Consider the following 22,724-nt stretch of genomic DNA (forward strand, 5'->3'; position numbering starts at 1 on the left):
GTCTGCAATGTGCACTCCACGTCTGCAGAGCTCCACCACACCCCATGGCCCCGTCCACGTGTTTCTGCTGTCCAGCAGCTGGGGACACGGAGGCTTGGGCCACCTGCCCTGGGGGTGGGGAACCACCAACACGCAGGGGGATCTAGGACCAGGATTGGGAACCCGTCCACACCACCTACACCACCTACACCTCCCAGAGGGCCCCAGCTGCTCCTAAGAGTCTGGGGGCGCCGCTGAGACCGCCCTCACTCCCCCAGACCTCCCGAGGACGCAGGTCCCACAGCCGCTTCTGGAGCACGGAAGGCTTTCCCCAAGAACGGCCCCTCACACATAGTGCACGCATGTCTGGAACCTACGATTTTCTCACGAACCTGCCCCATCTTCCTACTAGAATACACATCTATGTATCTTGTTTACTCTTCAAATTTAACAATCTTCCCATTTGCTGTGATACACGTTTGGGGGCAGCTGTTAAAACTGGTCTCCCCTGAATTAGTGACAGCGTGTGTGCACGTGTAGGTTGGAGACATTCCATGCAGAGGTCACTTTTGGGGGCCGCCACCCAGCCTGGTACAGGAAAGATGAAGTGTGGGTGCGCAGAAGGATCCTGGCTACTGCAGATAAAGGGCCGGGACAGGGATAAGATTCGAGGTGGGACCTGCCGCCTGTGGTTTTCAGCTAAGAACCAGATGCGTTCAGCCCTGCAAAGGCCCACGCAGCCTCGATGTCCTCCTCAGGCGCCACTCTCCCTGTGGCCACCAGCTCCGAGCCGGGACACGTACACACAGCCGTCCGAGACGGTCACGCGGGGGGTGGTACTGCTGATGTACAACAGTATTTTCTGGGACTTACAGCCTGATTTCCTCCAAGGAAATACTAGCTGCTCTGACCAAACACAGAGGAAAGAATCTCACTGGGGGCCTCGGCCAGGCCCCTCCCAAACAGACTGCAAAGATTTCTATTCCTAGGACAAGTATGGTTGGGCCACCTGCTGGGACCTCCCTTGGCCGTCTGCGACCTCACCCCCTGGCTGCAAAGCGCCCAGTCCCTCAGAGGAAAGGAGACATCCAGGCGCACAGAGGGACCGCGCCCCCAGACCCCGCAGCAACCCCCAGACCCCGCAGCACCACGTGGGCCTGGCAGCCCTCCTGCTTCTCTTGTGGTGTGTGCTGGGGGGTGGGGAGCAGGCAAAGCTCTGCCAAGGATTTGGCTGTTGCGTCTGGCTGCCAATCAACCCTCTGCCCAGTTCCTCTGGGCCGTCGCCCACCCTATCACCTCCCGTAGACGCAGCATGCCTCACTGCACACCAGGGACAGAGGGAGGGGTCTGACAGTGACCCGTCCTGAGTGGGCAGCGTGCATGCGCCCCCGGCAGGGCTCCCGGCTTTGTTCAGACACAGACTGTGCTGGATGCCGGCCCAGAAGGGAAACCCGCAGCTTCTCCAGGCTCCTGACCAAATGCTGGCCAAGCATGCTGCCCCTCCTTCTCAATGGGCACCAAGGAGCAGGCACTGGGTCTGCTTGGCCTGCGCCTGCCCTCGCTGTTCTGGGGTCCTGCTGGGGCTGGAGCCCTAACAGCAGGTGGTCTTCAGGGAAGTGTGGAGAGCTGGGGGGAGAGCCCGCCTGCCCGTCTCCACCAGCTCCAGCCAGAAGCGGGGGAGGCGGCCACACCTGGGCGTCATGATGTGCATCAGCAGCTGCGCTGTGTGGCCACGGAGGTGGTGAGCAGGGGCGGGGCGCAGAAGAGACATGGAGCCCTCCTGGGAGGAGGGCAGATTCTAGAAGACTCCATGCGCGGTCTCAACCACCCACCTGCCCTCTGCAGCCAGGGGACACATGGCGATATCTGGAGACACGCAGGCTTGACAGGGCGGGGGCGGGGGCCGTCTGGTGGGTGGAGGCAGGCGGTGCTGCTCAACAGGCTGGGATGCAGAGGGCGGCTGCCCCGGACGGCAACGACACAGGGCAGGACTCTGCTCGGGCGAGTAGTGACTGATGCTGGGCCCGCGTGCACCGCTCCCACGGCTAGGGCAGACACGCTGACTGTGCTGGGCCCCAAAACGGGATGCCTCAGACATGGATGAATGACAACAGCCCCCAGACGGCCACCGTGCTCTAAGCTACTCAGTCGGGCTCTCTCGCCACGGGGCCCCTGTCCCCCCAAGAGCAGGCCAGAGAACGACTGCGACAGACGGACACACTGCAGGTCCTCCCGTGGGCTCCAAGAGTGGGGGCGTGGGCACCCTGGGATCCCACAGTTTAACGGGGTCCCGTGCCACCACCCCTTCTCTGGGGCTTCTCTGCACACCGCACTGCTGCCCAGAGAGAAGGCAGCATGCCGGCTGAGGCCGGGTCCCGGCCGCTGGCTCACCCGCGGTGCACGCGAGTCCCCGGAGCCCCCGGACCTTCACGTCTGCCTCTACTAGCTGGAACACGCAGCCCTCCCAGAAGGGCTGCTGGGAATGTGAACGCCAACACACAGCCGGAAGCTGGGCCCGCCTCCCGCCCACGGGGACCCCTTGGGGACCGGGGTAATTGGGGTGGAAAGCTCCAAGGCCCAGGCAGTGCTGTCAGGGAAAGCCAGCCCGAATCCCCACGTCACACAGCCACAGGAACCAGCAGCTCTGTGCACACGGGGACAGGCGCGGTCCTTCCTCCACCGGGTGAATGTGGCAGCCCTCCGGCTTCTGACCTGGGAGGACCGGGGCTCCCCCCACACCCGCGTCCCCTGAGACCTGGCCCTGCGTGGCAGGGGAAAGCCGGGCAGAGGCTCACCAGTGCTTCTCCAGGGCCCCACGCCACCCCCAGCCCGTGCTTTCCCACAGGCAGAGCAGCCTCGGGGCACCCCTCCTGGGCCGGGGACACTGTGAGAAAGTCAGCCCCAAACTGGGGAACATCCACCAGGCTGGAAGCTTCTGCTTCTCGTCCCACTTTATCCTTCTGGGGTTCCATGGGATGGTCATTTACATCACGAGATGGGAAGAGGGTCTCCCCAGGAACTCCTATTAATCTGGAACCTCTGAATGTGACCTGGTTTGACGACAGAATGGAGGTGAGGATCTCGTGATGAGATCACGGATTAGGGTGGGCCCTGAACCCACGAGGGTCCTTGGAAGACACAGAGACACGGAAAGGGGCCACTTGGCCAGCTACAAGCCCAGGGACCAACAAGCCCAGGGACGGCTGGAAGCTGGAACAGACAAGGAGGGACGCCCCACGAATTTCAGAGGGACTACAGCCCTGCGTTTGGACTTCTGTTCCCCAAAACCATGAGGGGACGACGGGACACCGTCTGCAGACAGACCAACGGGACTCACTCCGTCTGCACCAGATGCCCTGGTCTCCACTCTGTGCCTCAGGGACGTGGCTGGGACAAGTTGTGGCCTTGGATCCTGCTTTGCAACCAGTGGCCAAGCAAACACTGTTTGGCCTCAGGCTCCTGCTCTGTAAGATGGGCTGTCACGTGTGGGGCCACCAGGCCTCCGTGCTCTTGAGTCCCACCTGGTGAGGGAGCTCCGCGTGACCGGTGCCCTTAACGGGCCTGGGCAGAAAGCACCGCGATGGGTGTCCTGCTTCACCCAGAGACCAGCGTCCTGGGAGGGCATGCATCCTGCAGCTGGCTCATTGGGCTCCTCTTTCGCATTTCCCCGCCCTGGAGGGACGTGCCCGGCACGTGGTGCCTGTCCTGCCTCTGCCTGATGTCTGGGAACGGTGATGGGGCAAGAATCTGGGTGTGGGCAGGCTGACGGGAGGTCGGGGCTTGTTCAACTGGCCAGTGTCTGTCCCTAGGACCCTCTGTCTTTTAGACCCCCGGAGGAGCGGGCCCCTCGGCCTCAAGATCTGCCTTAAACCTCAAATCCCAGTTGCAAAGGGACCTCTCCCCACTGAGCAGGCTGGGAGAGACCCCTGAGAACCAACTGTGCCCAGCACAGGGCTCTGTGGCTGCCACGGCCCAGGGCCCAGGCGAGCTGAGGGCCTCAGTGGGAGAGCCCGACTTCGCCGACTTTGATTTCATGCCGGAGGGCAGCACCAGCAAAGCACGTGATTCCAAAGCTGTTAGGATCCTGGAGGCTGAGTTAGTGCAGAGGTGTGCAGGCCCAAGGAAAAGGCCTCAATTAAAAATTATCAAAGAAAAGGAGCGCCTGGCTGGCTCAGCCTGTTGAGGGCTGACTCGTGATTTTGGCTCAGGTCATGATCTCAGGGTCGTGGGATGGAGCCCCATGTCAGGCACTTCACTCAGTGCGGAGTCTGCTGGGAATTTTCCCTCCGCCCCTCCCCCACTCACATTTCCTCTTTCTCTCAAATAAATCTGCAAAAAAAATTTATCAAAGAACATCCACAGGAAAAACAACCAAGCCTGCCTCGATGGCACCTTCAGTACAAGTCTTCCCACAGGGCAGGCCCTGCCCTGCCCCCGGCCCCTTCCCTGCTCCTGGGACCCAGGTGACCAGAGCGGAGAACCAAACCCCAGCCCTGCACGGCCCCCCGGTGCAGTGCCCTGCGGTCCCAGCAGGACCCCGAGCCCTTCTGAAATGGGCCCTGAAGTCCTGTCAGGGGAGGCCTGCAAGGGCTCGCCCCTTCCTGTCCGGGCCGTCTCCCATGTGCCCCCCATTCCGAGATACCCCTGTCACGTTGGGACAGTGCCCAGACGTACGAGATAATCAACACCGGGTTCAGGAGCCTCCGCTTGCCGTGCAGACCACACCCATGTCTCCCAGCATTTTGGGGCCAACATCTCGGCAGCGGGGTGAGTTTGTGTGAGCTGCTGCAAGCCTGGGGTGTAGGGGCAGGGGGCTGGGGGGCAGGACTGCTTGGCGCATGGAGACCTAGCCGCCACGACCTCCCTCGGCAGAGGATATCCTGCTCAGACTCGGCGTGGGAGGGAGGAGGCGCTCTATGGGCCCTTTACACCCGGACACCCGGGCAGTCCACGCCGTAACCGCTCTCCCGCTGGTGCTGCAGCCCGAGCAAAACCACACGGGTCCACACGGGTCCCACTGTGTGTCCTCTGGGACCGACCTGGGCAGAGGGACGCGCCTTCTGCACCCCACTCCCATCTCTGGTCTGAGGAACGCCTGCCTGGCTTTGGGAACGGCCTGGCCTTAGGGCCGTGGCCCCCGTGGGGCGTCACACATAAGGGGTCCACAGACCAAAAGGGCAAAAGCAGGTGGCAAGCATGAGCCCCCAAGTGCCCTCCACCCACCGAGTCTGCCTGCTTCTCTGTGACCTCCCCTGCTTTGTGCCACCGGACCCGAAATGCTGACCTGAGCTCTGTCTCCCCTCCTGAAAATGCTGGGAGCAAATCCAGACACCTCGCATGGCGCCAGGCACCACGGATGCCCTCCTACCCACAGCCACAGGGCAGCTGAGCAGCTCCCACACCAAGATCCCAGCCTGGGGCCGTGCAGAGCCGTTCCTTTGTCCCCTTAACTCTGTGCCTTCATCCAGCTGCCCCCCCCGCCGCCCTCAGTCCTGGTCTGTGCTGGCGCCCCGTCTGCCTGTCTACAATTCTCCTGTTCATGCGCTGTCTGGTGTCCCCACCCCACAGCCGAGCCCTGGCCAGCAGGGCCAAGTCCCTGTCGGGGCTCAGCAGCCAGTCACACTCAGGGCCTCGGAAGGTTCCAGTGAAGGAGAGTGGGAAGAACAAGGGTGGACTGCTCACGGGTCTCGAGGGAATGAGCCCAGCAGAGGCCTGGTGGCCGACCAATGGCCAGCTGAACTCAAACCCCCTCTGCAGCTCTCGGGCCCCCATGGGTGCTTGGTGGGCTGGGGAGGAAGACCGACCACTCAGAGCCCGGGGGAGCAGGGCACCCGGGGTCTGTGCCATGATGCAGCCTGGCTGGGGGACAGTCTGAGCACAATCGAGCCGAGCCCCGGCCCCAAGGATCCAGGCCCTCCCGCCTGCCATCAGCATGGGGACCCAGGGCGACGGGCAGGCTGCCCGAGGGAAGAAGAGTCAGACCACGGACTCCGTGGGAGGAGAAGGGCGTCAATTTTGCAACCATATGTCCCCCAGAAGGGAAGGCATTCATCTGGGAACAACACAACTGTCTTGAAGAAAACCAGGAGGCAGAATTCTGCAGACCCACACTGTATCCCGAGTTCAGAAAGGAACTGCTTCGGGGCAAGGGGGGTGTGGGGGGGCGCGGGGGGGGGGGAATGTTTCCTACAGCAACAACATCACAAACACATTAGGTATCCGAGCCGAACAAAAGCTCTTTGCTATCCAACTGAATTTGTTTTTACAAAAGTCAGGTCACCCCCTCCACATTCCTCATCTGTCTGTAGCTAATCAGACGGGCCCAGCAAATACCTTCACGAGCGGATCTTCTATCAAATGACACACTTCCTGGCTGCACAAAGTCTGGTCCGCCGGGTCCCGCCCAGCTGACTGCTCCACGAGGCTGCACAGGGAAGCCCCGACCAGGGCCTCAAGACTCGAGGACTAAGGCAGATGATAAAGTCCTGTCTTCAAGGAGGTGCTAGACCCTGGAGCCCCGGGAAGGCTCTCGGAGTGCGCTGGGAGCCCCCAGAGCAGCGGCCCCGCACACACTCAGGGCCGACCGGCCCCTCCCAGCCCTGCCTGGTCAGCGCGCCCGAGGCTGGGTGGGGGTTAAGGATTTCCTGGCTGATCTGACACATGCTCCCAGGATGACGTCCGGCTCCCCTTCTTGCCCCAGAAAGTGGTCTGGAAATCAGGTGGGATTTCCCCCTCAATGCTGCTGCTGATCGCAGCTCGTGGGTGCTGGGGTCTCATTAGGTCCCAGAGCCACGCTAGGAACCTTCACACACGTGAATGTATTCAATAAAGACGGTCTGCCCAAATTATCTGGGTTCTCACTTCCACGTTACTAGGCTGGTGTAGACCAGCATGTGGGCTTCTCTCTAGCCCCAGAGAGGGCCCATGTGCACCCAATTCTCCCAAATCATGAACCCCCCCGGCACGGGCCCACGGCCTGCGGATGCTGAGTTCCTATGATGCGTGGGGCCCTGTGTGGCCATTAGGGGAAGGGAGCCTGAGAGCCCAGGAACTGAAGGAATGGATTTCTGGGTATCACGGGCAGAAGCCCGGAGGACACGGCAGATACGGGCCATCACGGGCTTTCCACCCACTCGATTCATGGCTAGGCAGCACGTGAAGAGGGTGGGCTAGGATGAAGACGCCCACAGAGGCCCACGGGGTGCCCTGCTGGAGAAGACTGCACACGAGGGGTACGCAGCCCTGTGCTGGCATGCGATCTTGGACGACGCGGATCTAGCCCCAATCCCGGCTCTCCTGCTGCGAAGTCGGGGGCACGAGTGCTGCCCTCCCGCACCCCAGGGCTCTGAGAGCACTCGGTCGTGGACAGAGGCCAACACAGAGGCTACGGGGCACCACTGTGCCTCCGCGTGTCGCCCGCACACACGTGGCTGTGCGCCCTCTTGGTGACCCTCTCTGAAGGCGCCCTCAGAAGCTGCCCTGCGCCAGCCCCTGGGGGATCGCTGGTCTGTGAGAGCCAAGCAGATCCCACCCCCCCCCAGGAGAAACGCGTACTTCCCTTCCCAGCACCGAGAGGACACACTGCACCAAGCGCCACGCTGTGGGTGACCCACACGGATAAGACGAAGTGGCAGACCACAGTGGGAGGGGTTGGCATGGCAAGATGCTGGGGCTGGTGGGGGGCTCCTACATCCTCGCTGGGGGCGGCCCCCCTCCATCGAACAGGCACTTGAGATGTGGGCCCCCGTGTGCGCGATCTGCCTCGGTAACGGTTCCATCCCACCTCGAGTTCCGTGTGCCGGGCGCAGCCCCGAGGTCCCTCTGCGAACTGCCATGTCCCCATCCTACCCCCGCCCTCACGTGTGGGTAGGAGAGTGGGGTTTGAGGGGACGGGTTGGGCCATTTCTCCCCATCACTCGGGATTTAACTTTGCTGTTCAGTCTCTGTAACAACGTCAGCGCCTCTTGCCAGCCAGCGTGACCGGCTCAAAGGAAACCGTGCATGCTGCCACGGCAGACCTTCGGGCCGGGGCATTCAGGGCCGGGGACCACTCCCACCACAGGCACAGCAGGGCCTCGAAGGACACCTGGCGGGGGCGCCCGGAGCTTGCACTCACCCTTCCCGATCTGGATGAAGCCGAGCAGAATGATCAAGGCCAGCGCCAGGAGCTTGGCGGCGGCGAAGGCGTCCTGGACCCGGGTGGCGGCCTTCACGCTGTAGCAGTTCACGGCCGTGAGCAGCACTGCGGAGAGAGGGCAGCAGTGAGTCGCGCGGGACAGGCGGCCCCAGCGGACAGGGGCAGCCCCAGAGAGGGGAGCCCAGCCCCTCTGGCGGCTCACACCTTCTGGGCCTTGTTCTGACTGACAGCTCTCCAGGCTCAAGGTCAGAGGCTGAGAAGCACACTTCTTGACTCTCAGAAACCTACAATCCCACACACCCCTAGGCTATCATAAAGATTTTTTTAAAAATTTTTTATTTATTTGAGAGAGAGCGCGAGAGGGAACACGAGCAGGGGGAGTGGCAGGCAGAGGGAGAGGGAGAAGCAGGCTTCCCGCCAAGCAGGGAGCCGGACATGGGACTCGATGCCAGGACCCTGGGATCATGACCTGAGCCGAAGGCTGAGCCACCCAGGTGCCCTCTCATAAAGAACTTTTTTTTTTTTTAATATTTTATTTATTTATTTGACAGAGAGAGTGAGAGAGCACAAGCAGGGGGAACAGTTGAGGGAGAGGGAGAAGCAGGTTCCCCGCCAAGCAGGGAGCCTGATGCTGGGCTCGATCCCAGGACCCTGGGACCATGACCTGAGTCGAAGGCAGACGCTTAACCATCTGAGCCACCCAGGCACCCCCATAAAGAACTTTTAATGAATGAATTTCAACCTCCTGCCAGACTCTGACCACAGCCCTGCCCCGCCCTGCCCACGCCCCACCTGCTGCACACCTGAGGCCTATCCTCAGAGAGCAGGTTACAAATACAAATGCACCTTTGCAACCGGAAGGAGTCTGTGCTCACCTGTGTGCACCCCTCCCCATTTCAGCCTAACTCAGGTGCCCACACAGCCCACCTAACTTCCCGAAGGTGGGAAACTCTTTTTGCAGAGAGAACCTTCTGGAATCCCACAGAGGAAACAGGTAAGTGAGGTACTGTTAGCATGAATCCACGTGACAAGCCAAGCGATGGGACCACGGGGGGCAATTCTGACACGGGAGATGGGGACTGAAGGCGAGGCCAAGCCCAAGGAGGGGGCGTCAGCCAGAGGCGACACTCAGCTGGGCCCAGCTGGGGGCTTTAATAGTGTACGTTGAAAACTGGAAGTCACACCAATCATAGCTGGCCCCGACCTGGAAGGCGGGGGACGTGGGGCTGGGCGGAGGGGGGCACAGGTGGGCCCCCAGGCCAGGCTCCACAAATGCGCCCGGACGCACACAAGCAGGCCCTGCCTGGCTTCCCGGGAGACCCCTGGCCCTGACCCGAGCTGGAAGCATCTGTGTGGTGACATGGTGTGCAGGAGGCGCGGTCAAGCGTGCAGGGACCCCGGGAGCTGGCTGTTACCGCACCCACTTACAACGAAGCAAAACTACATTACAACGAAGGCAACAGATCCTCAGCGCTCAGACCTTCCAGTCCACTGCTCCTCCGTCGTGTGTGCTCTCGGCCGCCGCGAGGGCGAGCTGGCCAGGCTGCGGCTCGGCTCTGCGCACGGCGCCCTCCCGGAGGCTCGCGCGACCAGCTGCCCGGCAGCACCCACAGCAGGGAATCCGCAAGGGCAGAGAGCGGGGCCCTCCTTTCTCGGGGGCTGGTCCTCCGACTTTAACCCGCAGGACCTGGACCTGGGAAGGGCCTCTGCACGAGCCCTCCACACCCGCTGCTTCTCCATGGGCTGCAGTTAAGGTAAGAAACGCTGGAAAGGTCTCACATCTTTTCTCTTTTCGACACAGAACTAACCCAGGACTGGCAGACCCCAAGGGGGGCTTCTTCCCCAGCTAAAGTCAATCAGTGAAATTTTACAATTTGAGCAGTAAGGCCCAAAAAAATAAATCTGCACTAATGAACTGGATAAGACCTGGCAGTTCGGGTGCCTGGGTGGCTCAGTTGGTTAAGCGACTGCCTTCGGCTCAGGTCATGATCCTGGAGTCCCGGGATCGAGTCCCGCATCGGGCTCCCTGCTCGGCGGGGGGTCTGCTTCTCCCTCTGACCCTCCCCCATCTCATGCTCTCTCTATCTCATTCTCTCTCTCAAATAAATAAATAAAACCGTAAAAAAAAAAAAAAAAAAAAAAGACCTGGCAGTTCAGGTAGAAGAAAAACATGAACTCTTCCAGCCCGCTGCACCCTGCCACCTGCTTATCGCTCCAGGAAATTAACTGACACCTTAGTAGCGCCCCTCCCCCACGGCCATGTTCCTCACTGCTTGGAGCCCCGGCTGATGCAATGACAGGCCAAGATTGTGCTCCGCAATGAAAGTTCAGATTGAAACCTGCTCTCAAAGTCGTGACTTGTAGCTGCCACTCCGGAGTTGGAATACTCAGGAGCTCCCTGCGCTGGGTGGGGCAGCAAAGAGCAGTGGCCTTTGGGCCTGGCATGGACCCCAGCCCAGTCCCTTGGGGCTCCTAGGCTGTCTGCTCCTGCACCTGCCAGGCCACATAGTAAAATGAGCTGCGGAGAGGAGGTGGGGCTCCAGACACAGTGTCCACACCACAGGGCTGAAGGAGGAGCGGAGCCTGGCCGGGAAAGGCTCAAATGTGCATGAGGCAGACAGCCCCGGGGACCTTCAGTGTGGCCCCGGGGAGTGGGCACATGCTCAGTCCAGGCCCTCAGAGTCAACGGGGAGATGGCTGTCCTGCACCAGCCACGTCAGCGATGCCATTCCCCGCACAGAAAAGAAAACAGAGGCTCAGAGTGGCCCCCTGCCCCAAGATGGTAGGGGCAGACCCCAGACTGAGACCCAGGTCTCTGGGGTCCATCGGGCAGCCCCACGGTAGTCACAGTGGAGGGCAGGGAGAGGAGAAGTAGCGGGATTCCCTTGTCCTAGGCTTCCAGGGGAACGCTTTCAGCCCGCTGCTCATCGATCCCACCGGCCACATGGCTGGGATCCGGGATGGAAGGGCCTGGGAGGGCAAGCCCACGCTCAGGGCCTGTTCCTTCCTGCCACCGGATCCCAGGGAGCCTGTGCACAGCAAGAGGGCGGCGCCGAGGTTTTCTGGGACAGCCTCACATTTCCTTACGGGGTGAGCGTGACGGTCATGGGGGCACAAATGCCTCTGGCCCCCCTCACCAGGCCCAAGTGGCTGGCATTCTGTAGGCAGATGCACTTCCGGCAGGAGGCCGGCCCACTGCATCACGGCCCCCATCCATGCCCCAGGGAGGCAGGGCGGGTGGGGGAGGTGTGGCCCGGCCGCACTGGGAGGCGGCTCTTCCCCGCCCGCTGGACACCCTGCCCAATGTGGCTTCTGGCAGGCTGGTCTCCTGGCTCCGGACACCGGAACAGCCGAACCGCCGCCTCTGCCCCGCCTGCTCCTCTGGGGTCTTCCTACCCCCTCCCCACTTCGCAGAGGACAATTCAGGCTCCAGGAAGGGGAGCAGGCTTGCCCGGAGCTCTCAGCTCATGGTCGGTCCTGCTGCGGTGCCCACTAATGCTGTGCTGGTCTTAGCGGTCACGGGGGCAGGACGGGCCCAGAGTCCCTCCTCTTCCACGCCGCTGCCCCTCCGTCGGGCACACGCGGCGCAGAGCCTGTCCGGCCCAGGCCTGACCCGCTGCTCCCGCTAGCGCATCTCGAGCCCCTCAGGGCTCTCTCTTCACACCGACACGGCTCTAGGTCACGTCCACAGTAACCAGGTCATGGTCAGGCAAGGCCGGCTGCAGGCGGGAGGGGAAGGGACCTGCTCACAGGACAAAGGGGACCTCGTGACATCCATTTCTTTTATAAAAAGAATTGAAATACCTGATGAAACTTTAATGTTCACTGACTGGCTGACGAGTAAACAAACGCTTTAGTATTCTCCATGGGGCTTTTTAAAAAAGTTTCAAAACAAAGTACAATCCTCAGTAAGCAAATGCGTTCCTCAGGGACCCACTGGCTTCTGCCCTTCAGGAAAGCAGCTGGACGTGCATCTCAGGGCCTTGCCTGTAGCTCCAGCACCTTGACCGGACGCCTTCAGAAGGGGGGCTGCCGCCGCGGGTCTGACGGGGACACTGGGGTCCGGGGTGTAAGGAGAGAAGGTGCTGAGAGTTATGGTGTGGTCCCTACGGACTCGCAGCCCTCCAGGGCCTGTCACACGAGCAGGCCGGCCGACGGGGCAGAGGTGCCCGGGAAGGCTCCCCACACCGGCACCCCCAGACAAGCAAGGCTGTGCTCGCACATGCCGACAGCGGGGGCCAGGAAGGTAAGCCAGCTCTGGGCTGCCTGAGCACCGCCAGGAGCAGGAGGGGACCGGCGGCCAGTCCCGCACACTGGGAGCTCGTCCTTCAGGTCTGTGTCTGTCCCATCCTCGTCCTGCTACGACCCGGGCCACATCACACCCAGCTCAACCTCAGCAAAGGAGCCAGGGTCTCGGGGGCTCCCTCTGCACCTCGATGGTGGGTAGTACTGCCCAGTGAGGGAAGGACGACCCCACAGCCTCACGGGACACCTGGTCACAGGGAGAGCCTGGCTGCGAGCTCCAGCCCCGGCCCCAGGCTGACTGAGTAGGGGACTTGCGTTGAGATTCCTGCCTACAGACCCAGGGCTGCACGTCCGCAGAGGGCCACTCGGCCCTGGGCGCCGGCCCCGTCCAACCTGTTATTCTCAGGCTCCCCTCAGGGAGCACTCTGGGACGCTCCCCGACCCTGAGCGTGGGGTATCCTTGGGGAGTTGCCATCGGTGGGGCTTGACGTGACCAGGGACACTCCGCATGCTCTCTGCTTCCCCATCCCATGTGGGGCCCCCATGCTGCGGACGTCACAGAGGCATGGGGGTGGGGAGCACAGAAGGTGCCCCGAGCGGGGGGGACGTACTCCCCACCAGCACACAGGTCACCAGCCTCCTCCTAGCAGTGGCCTCTGTCTCTGGGAAGGTGGTTATCTGAGCAGGACTCAAACGCTCCCTCCCCAGCCTGGCCCCACCTGACCTCTCATCCCTCAATGCCGCCAGGGACCCCAATCGCCCACCACAGCCCCGACTTCTCCTAGACAGCAGCCTCGTGTTAAATGTACTCATTCGGCTGTTTCACCCAGAGGAGGGGGGTTGAAACTCAAGGGCAGCCTGTTTTCATTTAAAAACACCAAAACAAAAAAAAATTTTAAAGATAAAAGTAAGTAAAAAAATAAACAAACACACCCAAACAAAACACAAAAAACACATCAACTGAGGGTAAAATGCTGACGGGCGTAGCCGACGCAGTAACCCGGGCTGTGCTCTCTCACGACTGTGTGGACCCTGGTACCAAGGTCAGCAAGGATCTTGCAAAAGTGTGTGAGCACTTGATGCAGGCTCAGACTCACTCTGTCATTCGGTGCCCTCGGCGCACCCCGGTGGCAGGCCGACCCCACCCCCTCCGCTGACTTGAGGTCAAACACACCAGGGGAAGGTCACGAGTAAGCCCAAGAGAACCACCCAAAACCACAGCATCTGGGTCCTGGCTGGCACCTACTGATGAGGAAATCAGTCCAATGCCCCCCTGCCCAGGGGGCCGCAATGATGGAGCCCACCTTGTCCCTGGCCCAAGGCTCTGCAGGGACTGTCCACCCCCAGAGATGGAAAGGCCCCAGGGTCAGAGCCCCCTCGAACCTCACTGCCTGAGTCCCACCTAGGAGCCACAGGGGGGCTCCTCAAATGGGTCTCTCTAAAGAAGGTGCTTTCTGCATACGGTTTTCAGGCCCTGGACGCCAAGGGCCAACTTCCGACAGGGCGCCAGGCTGCTCCGCAGGCTCCTGTCCTGCCTTCGCCTTACTTATCCCAACCCACCCAGCACACGCAGGGGCCCAGAGCTTCGTGGGGGCTCATTTATCAGCACCTGCCCCCCTGGCCCCCGGAGGTGCACATGTCCTCCGGGCTCACCGTGAGCCCCCCTCCCAACAGGCAGCCTGGCGGCCCTGATCACCTGGGCCTCCCCCACCAAGCACTTCTTCGTGTCCTGCCTTAACTTTGTTGGCCCTCCCAGAGACAGATAGGATCTCACACTCCCGGACGCCAGAGGTCCCTGAGGGCCTCTTGGGACAGTTGGTGGGGCCCCATCCCGGAGCTTCTGATTGGCAGGCCTGGATGGGGCCGAGAGTCTGCATTCCTAACTCTCCCCAGGGACGCCAGGGCTGAGGGCCCAGAGATCCCACTTGGAGAACCGGAGGGCGATTTCACCTTTGCTAGGCTCCAAGAAAAGGAATGCACATGACCCCAAACCACGTGACAAGGCCGACTCCCCTCTGGAACGTGCCAGAACACAGAGCCACAGTTCAGGGGTAGAGCTCTGCTCCAGACCCGCCCAGGGCAGGGAGCTGTTCCGACAGGGCCCAAGGCTCCCTCAGCCAAGAGGCCACTGGCAGCTTGTGGAGAGGCCAATGTGACCTCCCCATGCAAGTGGGACACTGGCTCTCAAGCGGTAGCCCCCCCCCCCCCCCCCCCATCTTTTCCCTTCACTGCTTCTCTGTGTAAAGAAATTACCAACAGGCCAGTGTCCCATTTTCAAATTCCCCATGACCACCCCTGGAACATGCATCTCCACATTTCTTCCCATTTTTAACCTGACCCCAGGGTTCACCAGGTGTCAGGAATGGGGCCGGCACGTTCGTGTCAGAACACACAAGCAAGGGGCAGATTTAGTCAGCTCAGAGAGCTGCCAGCCCCCCCAGGGCCTGGGGCGAGCAGGAGACCCCCCCAGACAGCGGCATCTCGCTTTACTGGGCTTTCCTGAGGCACAATCCTGGAGAACAGGGAGGTCCCCAGGGGCCACCTGCCCCAAGAACAGCCAGGACAACCAGGAGGGAAGCCCTCCCTCGGCTCTGAAGTGACCCCCGAGTGCCGACATACTGTGTGACGCTGGGCAGGTTGCTCAGTGTGTCTGGTCTCCGCACGGCTGCTGGGGGTGGGGGTGAAGGAACATGAGAACTCGCTGCCCAGCAGCCCACCAATCGGTCACTGCCAACTGTGAAGATCGGCTCAGGACAGACCAGGCTGTTGCTCAGGAGGCTCGGTGCCCCGGGGTCTCCCTTGTGGCCTGGAAACCCCCAGTCCATCCACCCTCCTCCTCCAGTCATTTTACTGAAGAAGAAAATGGAGGGAAACCTGCTGTAGTCACAGGCCGAGAGGACAGGGGGCATCTAGCCTCATCTGATGGTTGGGTAAATGGAGCTCAGAGAGGTTGTCCGGCTGCTGAAAGTCACACAGCCCAGGGAGCAGGGAGAGGACGCTCAGGTCTCCCAAGTCCCACGCCTGTGCTCTGGAGCTTTGGGGCTTCGACCCTGGATCCCCCACCCCACACTGTGCCCCCATCTTGCTAGTTCTGGGGAGCCTGGGCATCAATCCCCCCAACCAGGTGATTCTAAAGCCTACCGATGGGGCAAATCCCCCAGGGACCCACCCCCCACGTGCACACGTGTGACGCCCGTGTACTGAGCACCGTCCAAAGGGAGGGGCTGGGTGAGTGGGGCATGCTGGCCTGTGTGGGTTTAGGCCTGAGTCTGAAGCAGGCTGTCCCTCTGGCGTCTGCCGCTCTCTGGACAGAGGGTTCTTGTGCAGGCCACGCAGGGACCGTGCCCAGGACAGGGCCAGCCAAGGGCATCCTGGGAGGGTGCCCCCACGGTGTGCCCCCCACTAGGCAACAGGGCCTGACCGGAGCTAGAGAGCGTGCCCACGCACGTCTCCCTCCTCCCAGGTAAGGCTGCCCCAGGATGGGGCCCAGTCTGTGCCCCAGCCCTGACACGTCAGCACGGGGTCTTCACGGGGGCTGCAGGCTGCGGAACCTCAGTGAGGTCTCCCACCCTGGAGGACAACCGAGGCTCACAAGCCCTCTCCTTTTGTGTCCCGGAAACAGCTCACCGCCAGGGATCGCCTTCCCCGACGACCAGAGGACACTCTCCGGTGACCAGGTCGGACAAAGGTCCTCAAACGCCCTCTGTGCCTTGGCAGTGATGACCCCACCGATCCACCGGAACAAAATGCTCGTTAACCAGACTGTGCTTTGGCCTCCCTTCCTCCCCAGACCCCTGGCCCTGGTCCCCCTCAGGGCGAGCCAGCAGACGGCCTCCACGTGGGGGGAGACCTGTTCTGCCTGGGACCCACCGGCCGTTGCCCCCCCCACATCCATCCCAGGTCCTTGGGTCCTCTCCCTTAGCTCTGGGGGGTCTAAGATGATTGCAGGAGACACCCCCTACCCCGGGCCTGTAACACGAGGGTGCCCAGATTAGACATGGCTCCAGCCAGGCCCCGTCTCCACGCACTGCTGCACCCGGGAGGGCCACAGCTCCTGGTCCCCAGCTCATCCACTGTTCCCCCAGCCAGGCACAAGTGCTCTGTCGTGTTCGATTTCCAGACAGTCCCTCTTGTCATCTGTCCCTGCAGTGAGGAGACGACTGACTCACATACCCTCTGCAGGCATGACCTACACACCCCTGCCCTGCTCTGAGACACAGGCCCAGAGAAGCTAAGCACCCAGTCCCAGGTCACACAGCCCAAGGGACTCACAGAAGTTGGGGGACAGGGACAGGGCCTGGGCCAGTGTCCCCACAGGCCTTCTGCAGCAGCCCTAGATAACTCAGGCAGGACATGAACGTGTCTGTGCTGAGTGCTGAATCCCGTGCCAGCCCTAGGCAGCTCACACGGACGTGGGCAAAGCACGAGGCTGGCCACAAGGTCACGGTGGGCTTCAGGCCCACGTTTCCCTGCAGTGGCCTCAGTTGTATATTGGCCACATTTTGAGTAACTCACAGACCATCGCGGACAATCAGTTGGGCCTCAGCAGCGACAGACGTCAGCCAGCAACCAAGGTCAGGGCAACTGAGAGCAGGATCGGGTTGCGGGTACCGTGCTCCAAGGGCCCAGATGGGAAGGTGGTGCCAATTCCTCACATGGCGGAAGGGGTGCATGTGGCCCCGAAAATGCCCCTGCAGGGAGACAGGTCTGCCTGGACAGGCATGCGGGGGAAAAGATGCCTCCCATGCTCTGAGCCTTCCTATGGCACACGGGTCCTGGAGGGCCTGCTGGGATGGCGCAGCGTAGTCCTGCCAGCGGCATAAAGCCCAGCGGTGGGGACAAGTGCGCTCTGGGCAGCGCCCTAGGCCAGCGATCCAGAGAGGGCCCAGGAAGGTCACGCCCACTGGGGGGTGCAGAATCAGGCAGCCCCTGGTTCCCAGCACCCCCAGGCTGTGGGACACAGAAGGTGGACGGGGACTGGAGACGCACGTGGGCACGGGAAGGGGGCGCATGCGGGGGGGCAGCTGGGGGCCTACCCCACCCCAGAAGCTCCTCTGCAAGGTGACGATCTGGATGGGAAGAAGAAGGAAAGATGAAAGGTTCCCTAGCCAGCTGTGCATATGGGGGTGTCAGGGACCCCAGTCAGGGGGACAAGCACTCCCCTAAGAGTCCGGGATGGGACAAACCTCAGATCCCCACGTCTCCTTACCCTGGCTGACCAGATGCCTGGACCTGGTGACCGACACCACCCCAGGACCCTGACATCTGCCATTCCCTCCCAAGATGCGGCCATGTGTCCCCCCCACACGCGAGGACAAAAGGTGGTTCGGCACGGGCATGGGCTCTCAGCCCACCACTGCCTCAGTTTCCCAACAAGAGGGATGACAACAATGGTTTCAGAGGCTGGGCAGGAGCATGTGAGGAGAGGCGTGAGTCCGAGCGCACGGCAGCCAGGAGACGCCAGCCAGATCCACTTCTGACCCCCTTGGGGGGCAGGGGTGTGAGAACCCCATGACTATGCACACTTTGGAGTTAATACGCCTGAAACACATTTCTGGGCAGAGTCTGCACATTCCACTGATTATCAAAGGGGTCCGTGACCCAGGGAGAAACGGGTTAGAAATGCCCACCCAGCATCTCCTGCTTCCTTGAGGTCATGCGCTGTTGTGAAGGACCCCACGGGGCTGAGCTCCAGTCCCGTGACTCGGCGTGACTTGCTCCGGTGGCTGGAGCATGTTCACGTCTGGCTGGGAAAGTCAGATTTCAGTGCTAATGACTGGGCTGTTGTCTGCACTGGGCTCACGGCTTGTGACTCTGTGGTCGCCAGCAACTTGGAAATACCCAGAAGCCTTTGCCTCGTGCAGAGACGGGCCCAGCCCTGGCAGCTGGCAGGTGTTCAGACACCCTGAACCAGGCGATACAGTGGACACATCGTGTAGGCACCTCACACGCCCAGGAGTGGTCACCACCTGGAGCTGATGGAGAAGAGCCGGTCAACTAGAGGACTGGGGGGTACAGCCATGGCCTCCCCTCCCCCTCTGGTCATTACCCCAACTGACTTAGCCTCACATCGGCTAGCCCTGACCCACAGCCAGCCAAACCCGTTCCTGATCTGTGCCCCTCACCTACGGGACAGCCAATCTCCTGCCCCCGGGGTGGGAAGGGGCTGCTCCCTGTGGGACAGGCACGTCGCGGCTCAGACCCCAGCCTGAGAGGGAGACAGCAGCATTCACCTCTGGCTCTTCCTGCCTTCTCGCCATTCTCTCCCCCTCCTGCTCTTTGCTAAACTGGTTCTAGGGCAGCTCAAGATGTGAAAGGTAACAGCAGACAGAGGGTGGTGTTGAGAATAAACTCCAGCCACCACGTGGCCGGGACCCCGTGCGCCGTGCTCGATGAACCCGTCGTGGCCGAGAGTCCTCGCGTTTACCCAGGCAGAGCTGTGACCAGTTCCCACTCCACGGATGTGGGAACTGTGCTGAGAGGCCCAAGCGAATTTCTTGAAGCAGAACCCTGGTCTGTTCCCATGCAGAGCGCATGCTCTACCTGACACCAGGTGGAAAACATCTCAGGTCACAGGACCGCGGAGGAACACTGACCCCCCACCTCATACAGATTTGCCCGAACCAGGGGTGTGGTGCGGGACTAACCCACTTGAGGGGAGCCTTGGCAACCCCGTGTGTCTCCCATGAGAAGGCAGAAGGAAGTGCCTTCCGGACCCCACGAAGGGCCACCACCCTGAAGGGGACCCTGAGTTCTGTAAGCACCTGGCGAGTCCAAGCCATGCTGTCCCAGTGGGCCCAGTCTCACCCCCTCCAACAGGGAGCGGGGAGAGGAGGGTGGGCCCCCAGCCGTCTGCAGCCCCTGGCCTGACACCTGTGTCGGGTAGGAGTGACCACGACGCAGCAGAGGGAGAAGCGGCCCTTTCAGACTCTTCTAAGAGCCCCTCCCCTGACACAAAGGACCCAAGCAGGTTTCTGGACTTGGGCCAACTCGCACTTTGTGCTCCTAGCTTGGGCCTCTCCAGAGGGCGATGGACCCATTTTACAGAGAAAGCTGGCCCAGGAAGGTGGGGTACACTGCCCGAGGCAAACTGAGGCTGGCGAGAATCTCAACTCCAGTCCGAGTGACTTCTGCCCAAAAGTAAAAGCCAGCGCCATTGTAGTTTCAAGCAAATGCTACCAGGTTTTGGTTTAGCAATAACGTAAGGCTGGTCTCACGCCAGATCCCACATGGCCATCAGGACTTACAGAGCGAGTTTCTCTCGCCTTTACGTGCACGGAGAAACCCCAGAGCCACACTAGACAAGGGCCCCATAGTGGTCGTTTAGGTCAGACCTTTAAGAAAAGGGCTTCCCTCCCCCCTCTCATGTGCTCTCTGTCTCTCTCATTCTGTCTCAGATAAATAAATAAAATCTTTAAAAAAAAAAAAAAAAGAAAGAAAAGGGCTTCATTCCCATATATATTACCGGCAGGACCATACTAAGCACCAAAGGCGACCTGTTTCAGAACAACCTTTCTTAGGAAGCAGAAACTGTGGTGGATTATGTCCAGGGCACTGAAAAGACCAACCAGCAAAACTGAGAACTTTGCTCAAGCACCCACGACACACCACTGGAAGGAGGGGGCCACCGGGCCCTCCCAAGGGGCGCTGCGGAGCCGGGGGCTGCAGGGATGGGCTCGAGTCGGAGAGCAGAACAGAGCACCTTTCCTCTTCTTGGGGAGAAATTCTAGAACCCAGCCGTTGTGGGATGCCTGGAGGGCACTCAAACTGTCTGTGGCTCTTCACGGCCTTGTCAGATGCCCCTGCAAGGGCGGGCCTGCCTCCCTGGAAACCCATAAGCGTTCTCCATGCTCAGTTCAGAGCAGCCTGCGCTGGGCAGCTCTGACTTCTGGGAGCCTGGGACCAGAAGGACGCTTCCATCCGTGTCCCTTTCCAGACAGTGAGGCTCTAGACTCAGACAAAGCCACCCACACCCAGGCACACGTAACACACTCCCAAGGAGGTTCAGGGAAGAAGAGCCACAAAGGCTGATCAGCACATGGGAAACATCACTCCCACTCACAACTCACACTGGCAGGGCGCCTTCAACACCCCTCCTGGCCAGGCCCAGCAGTGCTACAGGGCCGTGGGGCAGGTGGTGGGCCCCCCGCAGTCCCTCTGCAATCTATCTACTTAAACCTGAAAGTTTAAAAAGGTACTTACTTCTAAAGACTAGAGAGAGAGCAGGCCTTTAAAGACATTATCTGGGCGCCCGCGTGGCTCAGTTGGTTGAACATCTGCCTTTGGCTTGGGTCATGGTCTCAGAGTCCTGGGATCGAGCCCCACATGGACTCTGCTCAGCGGGGAGCCTGCTTCTCCCTCTCCCTCTGCCCCTACCCCTGCTTGTGCACGTGCTCTCTCGCACAAATAAATAAATAGTCTTAAAAAAAAGAAAAAGACATTATCTGTTTCACTACATAGTGGGCCCAAACATTAAATCATGAGATTATACGATTATTATAATTGTATCATAAAAAGTCCTTTTGCCTTTAGAGGGCTTTTCCTTTCTCAGACCAGTGTGTCGTCCCATAAAACCCTCATCTCAAAGCCCCACCAGAAACCACAGGTCTTCCTGTCCTCGAGCAGATCGACCTCCTACATTTGGGCAAATGTTTTTTTTTTTTTTTTAAGCTGAGACCCACATCCTGAGACCGCCCCAAAAAAGGCAAATAACGCTCCTTCACGGGCGTAGCTGCTCTGTTCAGGGTCTCGGGAAAGCGTGTGATGTCAGGCGGCCAAGCAGAGCTGCCCTGGGTTTTGCCTTCTGGACTCACCATTTTATGGAACGTGCCTGTCCCCACACTACAGTGTGGCTCGTGCAGGAAACTTGGTCCACACACTCCATAATCCCCACAGCACCAGCAGGGCACTGCCCATCAGAAGCCACTCCTAGTAACCGCACAGTCCCCGAGTTTCAAGGCCAGGACCCCAACCCTGAACATAGCCCTGCTGGCTCTGGACCTATATGCACTATTAACATCCAGGCAAATCCTCACATCAGGTGGCAGCTCTGAAAACAGGACGCTTCCATCCTGCGAGGCTCCTTAGAAGTTGGCCAACAGGTAGGTGTAAAAAGTGCCAGCGGCCAAAAAAAGAAGAAAATCACATGATGTTTGGTACCAACGATTTCTTTCTGAAATCCCACCAGAAAACTGTTTTGGCAAAGCACTCCTAGTTCACCAGGACTGTACCCACCAGCATAACGCAGACCATGCCCACTGTTAGGAAGAGGACCAGGGGCTGTTTTCCAGCACAACTTGGGATCCCCGAAACCCACCCTCCACCCCCAGCACACACACACATTTAATTTGCAGCCAACCGCCCCTCTGTAACTACTCTTGACACCGCTGCCCAGAGGGCACCACAGGATTCTGTTCGTACTGGTTTCGTGTGAGCTAGCCTCTGCCGATTCCTCCTGATAAGCCGGTTTCGAGAGCAGAAATGAATGAGTTTTTTTCTCTTTAGCTACAATTTCTGTCTGAGCAGTCAGCACTGGGAACCTCAAACAGGAAATGCGCTTTTCAGACACTGTACGGACGCTCAGCTCATGAATGGACGAGGTGAGGAAGTGGGACACACCCCCCCCCCCGCCCTCCCCGAGAGTAGGGCAGGGGCCCTGCTGACTCACCACCCAATTCCCAAATGAGGGGGCCGCGAACGAAGGAGACTCACAGGGGTTCTCCCGGGACCGGCCCGCCCGCGGCTCGGCGCCCACCCCCCGCCACCCCGGGTCGGTACTCACGCACGCAGAGGCAGGCCACGAGCTTGGCGGCCTCCTCGGGCACCGGGCAGCTGGGGAAGAGCGGCTTGAGCAGGTAGGTGGCGAAGACGAGCGCCACGATGTACTGGGAGGAGGGCCGGATGATGAGCAGCTCGATCCAGAGCTTGAGGAAGGCGGGCAGCGAGCCGTACACCTCGAGCATGTAGGCGTAGTCGCCCCCCGACTTGGTGATGGTGGTCCCCAGCTCCGCGTAGCAGAGCGCGCCCACGATGGAGAAGACCCCGCACACGGCCCACACCACCAGCGCCAGTCCGGGCGAGCCCGCCTCCTTGAGCACGCCGGTGGGCGTCACGAAGATGCCCGAGCCAATGATTGTGCCCACGATTATGGCCACACCGTTGAAAAGCGTGATGCTCCGCTGCAGGGTCACGCCCTCCGCGCCCTCCCCGCCGTCCGCGCGCCGCGTCGCCAGCATGCGCTCCCGCGCCTGCCGCTCCTCCTCCTCGGCCGCCGCGGGGGCCGCGGACACGCGCCGCTTCGGGCCGGAGCCTGCCATGCCGCCGCCGGCCGGACCACACCGCGAGTCGCGCGCCGCCGCCGGCG

The 22,724-nt window shown here is 60.8% G+C and overlaps 1 protein-coding gene across 2 annotated transcripts in view; it reads right to left on the reverse strand.

The window, feature by feature from the left end:
- The window catches only part of SLC7A5 (solute carrier family 7 member 5), a 33,539-nt gene extending 10,845 nt beyond the window's left edge, over positions 1-22,694 (reverse strand). The window contains exons 1-2 of one of the 2 annotated variants that reach the window (XM_044922180.1): positions 22,143-22,694; positions 8,096-8,221 (exon numbers count right to left, since the gene is read on the reverse strand). In XM_044922180.1, the coding sequence (XP_044778115.1) occupies positions 8,096-8,221; positions 22,143-22,677 (661 nt within the window). In that variant the 5' untranslated portion in view covers positions 22,678-22,694. The remainder of the gene's footprint in view (positions 1-8,095; positions 8,222-22,142) is intronic. The other variant, XM_044922181.1, reaches the window with a different exon arrangement.
- Between the last annotated feature and the right edge of the window lie 30 nt (positions 22,695-22,724).

The sequence above is a fragment of the Neomonachus schauinslandi genome, chromosome 16 (genome assembly GCF_002201575.2).
Source record: "Neomonachus schauinslandi chromosome 16, ASM220157v2, whole genome shotgun sequence".
In the NCBI taxonomy this organism is placed as follows: domain Eukaryota; kingdom Metazoa; phylum Chordata; class Mammalia; order Carnivora; family Phocidae; genus Neomonachus; species Neomonachus schauinslandi.